The sequence below is a fragment of the Otolemur garnettii genome, unplaced genomic scaffold, assembly GCF_000181295.1.
Source record: "Otolemur garnettii isolate 467f Iridium unplaced genomic scaffold, OtoGar3 scaffold00001, whole genome shotgun sequence".
Classification (NCBI taxonomy): Eukaryota; Metazoa; Chordata; class Mammalia; order Primates; family Galagidae; genus Otolemur; species Otolemur garnettii.
In genome coordinates this window covers 839,792-845,805 of record NW_003852396.1, presented here as the reverse complement: position 1 = coordinate 845,805, position 6,014 = coordinate 839,792, and the positions used below count along the sequence as shown (strand labels likewise).

Sequence of the window (6,014 nt, the reverse complement as noted above, 5' to 3'; positions counted from 1 at the left end):
ATATCATCTGCGAAAAGTGAAAGTTTAATCTCTTCTGACCCTATATGGATGCCCTTGATTGCCTTTTCTTCCCTAATTGCGATGGCTAAAACTGCCATTACGATGTTAAAGAGCAATGGAGACAATGGGCATCCTTGCCTGGTTCCTGATCTGAGTGGAAATGATTTCAATTTAACTCCATTCAATACAATGTTGGCTGTAGGTTTGATAATGTCTTTTAAAAGCTATCCTAGTAAAGTTAAAATCCACATGATTATCAACAAAGGTAAAAAAATCATTCAATAAAATTCAATAGCCATTATTAAAAACAGAACTATTTTCTATAATGTGAAGTTTTACAAAACATGTGACAAACATACTCAATAGTGCAAAACATGTAACATTAATTTTAAAATGAAGAACAAGACAAAGCTATTTACACACCAAATTTAGTTAACAATGTATTGCATTTCCTAGTCTGCACTTTAAGACAATGGCACGAACAAATATTGAGACGGAGAGGAATTCAAACTTCAAAGATTATGAATATCTAAATAGAAAACAAAATAATCTTCAGTTATTAGAATTACCTAGAATTTGACAAAGTTGCTAGGTAAAATTAATATGTAAGAATCAGTAACTTTATATACTAGATAGAAAATACAACTTATGAAAATAAATATTATATAATAAAAATAACTAGAAATACATTTAATAAAGATTTGAAATTGTAAAAATGTTAAAGTTCTAAATAAATGGGGTAACAGTCACAGACAGAAGGTTCAATATATTAAAAATACCAGTCATTCTCAAACTGAACTAGGAGTTCAATGCCGTTTCAATCAAGATTCTAATAGGTGGTTTTAAAATTTCTATTGAAAAGCACAGGACCATGAACTGCTAACATTTCTCTTAAGGAAGAAGGAAAGAACTGCCTCCCCCCTAAAGAATCACTAAGATAGTGGGTTTCTATTTATTAGAAACAAATAATGAGGGAGCAAAGAGCCCAGTAACACATCCCTCGGCATACTCAAATTAACACATTGATAGAGCTAGAATTACAAACCACCAAGGAAAGAATGAGTTTTTAACAAGTAGAGCTTAGACAATTTAATATTTCAAATTAAATCTGGTCTGCAACTCAGAGCACAAAAATTAACATCAAGTAAATTAAAGACTTAAAAGACTTCAACTTTAGGATAGGTGTTGCGCCTTGTGCTAGTGAGCCTGGGGTGGGGGTGGGGAGTGGGGTGTGTGTGTGTGTGCGCGCGTGTATGTGTGTGTTTGTGTGTGTGTACGCACAGGGGGTGGGGTGAGGACAGAAGTCTGACCAACCAGACCACCACAGAAAATCCAAAAGAAATTTTTAAAATTGGCTGGGTGTGGTGGTGAGCCCTGTTGTCCCAGCTGTTCTGGAGGCTGGGGAAGAAGAATCTCTTCCAAGAGATCCAGATTGCAGTCAGCTAGTATGATGCTGCAACTGCACTCTGCACTGTAACCTGGGAATGAAATCCTGTCTTAAAAAAAACAAAAACAGGCGGTGCCCATAGGGCAGAGTGCCAGCCACATACACTGAGGCTGGAGGGTTCAAACCCAGCTAAAACAACAATGACAACTGCAACAACAACAACAACAACAACAAAATTGCTGGGTGTTGTGGAAAGCACCTGTAGTCCCAGCTACTTGGGAGGCTGAGGCTAGAGAATCATTTAAGCCCAAGAGTTTGAGGTTGCTGTGAGCTGTGAGGCCACAGCACTCTACCCAGGGCGACAGCTCAAGATTGTCTCAAAAAAAAAAACACCCTGCAATTTAAAATTTTGTAGGGAAAAATACAGAAGAATATAACCAAGGCTTTGGAACAAAGGAAGAATTTGTTAAACAAAAGTCACTAATCATTAAAAAAGACCAAAATTTTACAACATTTTATTAAAACTTTACCAAAATTTTATTAAAATTAAAATAAAAATCCCTATTAAGCAAAAGATATCGAAGACAAAGGTACATCTGTAGTCCTAACAGACTGTTAACATACATAAAAGAATGTCCATACATATATATATGAAAAGGCAACCCAATTGAAAAAGCAGCAGAAGACATGAATAGGAATTTCACAGAAGAAGAAACACACAAAAGACTCCTAAAAATATGGGAGCAGAAAGCACATCTCACCCATGATTCCTGGAGCACAAATAACAAATAGAATAAGACATCACGCCACACCCACCACTCAGCAAAAACCGTCCCACAAGTGGGACAATATCACCCATTTAAGAAGATGTAGAATTAAAGAGGACTATTGTGGAAATATATAATGGTATAATCACTTTGGGAAACAATTTAGCACAACCAAGCTAATTTCTCCCGCACGTGTTATCTGATGAACTGTTTTCTCTCCCTCCCCTTTTTTGAAAATGCTATGGACTGAGACATGAAATACGTTCTAGAATCTCCTCCTGAGTTGTAACCACAGACTAGCTTACAATTTGAGAAATTACTGCTCTAGAGTTACCCTCATAACCCTTTTCACTTAGGACCCCATAATACTCTTTAAAAAATTTAGTGAAGAGAGGCATTGCTTTACATTTTATTTTGGCAAATCTCTTTAAGGTTTGGCTTAAAAGATGGATACTTCATTCTCTTTATCTGCTCCTGAATTCACTGTTAGATGCCATTTTGGTTAAGTATATGAAGGAAATCTGGTCTCTCACAAACATGCTGTTGGATGCAGAGGTCTTTTGCAGAATTCCTGTGAGGGTCTCAGAAATACCCAATATTATATATTACTACAATCTTAAAGTGGGTGGGCATGGGGGGAAGAAGCAAAAAGGGGCACAAAGATATTCATTTTACTATTCTCAAAAATAAATCTTGTAAGGCTTTTTGGGAAAACATTAAAAGGCAGGCATAAAAGACTTTCTTGTATATTTCAACACTATGCTGCCTATATTTCTACACAGAATTAAATTTGTTATGCCTGGAGTTATTTTCCTGCCTTCTCCACCAGTGAACTGATACACAGTAATCAATAAATGTTACTTGCTATTACAGTAACAGCAGAAATACTAAAAAAGATCAATTGAAACTTACTACCTTTTCCATATTGTTTACATTTTGAGATTTACATGGTCTCTGCACCCTAATGATCATTTTAAAATCTACTTGATAAAAATCCTTTCCTAGCAGGCCAGTCTTGGTGGCTCACCCCTATAATCCTAGCACTCAGGGAGGCCTGGGGGAGTGGACTGCTTGAGCCCAGGAGTTAAGACACCAGCCTGAACAAGAGAACCCATCTTTACTAAAAATGAAAATCTAGCCAGGATGTCCTGGTGGAAGTTTGTAGTCCCAGATACGGGGGAGGCTGAGGCAAGAGGATCACCTAAGCCCAAGAAATTGAGGTTGCTGTGAACTCTGATGATGACATGGCACTCTATCCAGAGCAACAGAGACACTCTTTAAAACTTAAAAAAAAAAAATCCTTGCCTAGTAAAAAAAACACCGCCATTTACTACAACTAGATCCAGGACATTTAATAAATGTCTTCTCAAATGCCAGATACAGTTGAAAACACATACATCTGAGTTGTTTATGTTCAACCCCAAAATCTGAATGAAGTCTTTGGAGTTCATGTTGAAGTTTATGGAGTGCTTTCACAATTATATTGAAAATGGTAGGCTTATTTCTGATGGGACATCTAAACATTTCTTATGTACCAGGAAACCAACTAAACTTAGTTATTTTTGTTTTGAGAACTAGTAACATCTAAATTAGTCATTCTGATGTAGCAAATAGTTACTTACGAAGAGTGTTATGCTTTGATCTGTAAAGGATCTAGACCAGGGGTTCTCAGCCTTCCTAATGCCGCAATGTATTTTCATTGTTACAAAGGGGTCACGACCCACAGGTTGAGAACCGCTGATCTAGACATTCTTAGTGTACTCTTAATCCACTTTAAGCCGAGTTTAACACACAAGATATATGTGCTTTTCTATTTAACACTTTTTGGGATTTCTGTTAAGACTACCTTAAGGACTACCAGAATCCTAGCACTCAGGGAGGCCTAGGGGAGTGGACTGTTTGAGCCCAGGAGTTAAGAGACCAGCCTAAACAAGAGTGAGACCCCATCTAGACTAAAAATTAAAAATCTAGCTGGGATGTCCCTGTAGGAGTCTTAAATCTAGCCGGGATGTCCTGGTGGGATTGTAGATGGGTTGAATATATCCCAGTACCATTGCTCATTAGATGACCTTGGCATAGCAGCTCAATCTAACATTTGTTCCTTGTTCAGTCTTCGAGTGCTTAAGTTCTGATAACAGTAAAAAGTCCTCTTCTCTACGTTTGATTATCTCCTTTGTAATCTTCAATCTACTGACTCTTGTAATAGTACCACTATTTTTCTTTCCTTTTACTGACCTAGTTCTTCAGTGAACTCCAAATGCTTCATTCATTACCTCTCCTTAAAACTCCCCAGACCTCTTTGCAACCTTGTTACCCTCATTTTGCTCAGACCTTGTTATACTTCTGGCCTCATTCTCCAAATTCTAATTAACCTCAGAAAGCTGAAACTGAGGAAATTTGACTTCCTCTAGGTGACTGCTGTCTTAAGTGTTCCCTACACTACTAGCTTGTACGAAATTACTTTATCCTGGCTTCTTCCTTCACTACTCCTTTTTCTCGTGTTTTCGCCTACTTTTTAATTCATCTCATCCAAATTTACCTCAGTTACCTCTGCTAATTCCAAAACATGTCCAATTTCTGAAAGCGCCTATTGTCTTGGCAAATACCCCAAATGCCTGCAGTGCCTCTTTATCTTTCCACTGTTCTTGCGACAAGAAATTGGAATTCCCTGCAGCGAGCACCATCTTTCCGTCTGGAAATGCTTCTCTAGCTGACTCGAGCACAGCGTATCACTACTATTTAGAAGTTACTCTAGTTGGTAGCACTTGCCGGCTACTTGTTCTTTCCTATTCACCCGTGTAAGTGTAAAGCCTAGAAGCATGCTAGGCACCGAGCACTCGCTCAAAGGCGCAGGAACAGCTCCACTTCGCTCTGTCACGTTTACTTCCTAACTCTCCTCAACGCCGCGCAGTTCCCCCAACACTAAACGGTCAGACTGTAATTCGACAAATCACAGTGCCTGAGCTGGACGGTGACTCGTGGGGAGGTAAAAACAGTATTTAAGACCAGCACTCTCGGTCTCCTTTCCAAAAGGCATCTCCGCATCGCAGCTCCCTAATGCTCTGCAAAGTGCGCTCCCCGGCTACACGGACCATCTACCTAAGTGAAAGAGACCACGGGAGGGAGGGGAGGCGCCGCAGGCAGAGAAAACAGCACAGGCCACGACCTGAAGGCTCGAGAGCCCGGCGCGCCTACCTGGTCTCGGCGCCTTTCCAACAGGGGCCGTTATACACTCACGTGACCAAAGGAGCCCCGTGTGCGCAGCCCAGCAAGTGGGCACATTTATCCCAGCCGAGCGTCGGCAACGCCTGCCAACCTGGGCTGCTACGCCGGTGCGTCGGGGAGGGCTGCTCCAGGGGAAGCCAGAAGGTGCAGCCTGCACAGAGGAGCGGTGAGCCAGTGTAGCGCAGGGCGATTCAGCCGGCCGCTCCCCCGCAGTGCTCCAGTAAGGGGCCAGACGCTGGACCCAGAGCGCCCGGCAACGCGAAGAGCTGCCGGCACCCACCCGGAGCCCATTCGAACGCTGCTTCTTACCGAAAACTGAGAACCAGAAGCCGCAGAGACCGACGCCGACGCCATCTTTCTGCCCGCCCAGGGGGACCTCCGCACCTTTGGGGCAGCCTGAGTTCCCCTGCTCTTCAAGATTCGAGAGCCGCCCCCCAGGGGCGACCCTAAGCCCAACCCCTGATGGAAGGGGTACCGGTGCTGGCGCCGGGTTTAGAAACCCCAGCCACACACTCCCTTAGGGACGCCCACGCTCACCGAGCACACAGAAAGGGCGACACGTCCTAACGAACGTCTTCAATATCCAATCAAAAAAGCAGACGTCTTCCTGTAGTAGGAGAGAACCCGCCTCTTCC

General features: G+C 41.8%; 1 protein-coding gene across 5 annotated transcripts in view; it reads right to left on the bottom strand.

The window, feature by feature from the left end:
- The window catches only part of CEP57 (centrosomal protein 57), a 53,060-nt gene extending 47,092 nt beyond the window's left edge, over nt 1-5,968 (bottom strand). For 4 of the 5 annotated variants that reach the window (XM_003780778.3, XM_023511289.1, XM_023511294.1 and 1 more), the window contains exon 1: nt 5,689-5,968. In XM_003780778.3, the coding sequence (XP_003780826.1) occupies nt 5,689-5,733 (45 nt within the window). In that variant the 5' untranslated portion in view covers nt 5,734-5,968. The remainder of the gene's footprint in view (nt 1-5,688) is intronic. The other variant, XM_023511291.1, reaches the window with a different exon arrangement.
- Nucleotides 5,969-6,014: the final 46 nt, after the last annotated feature.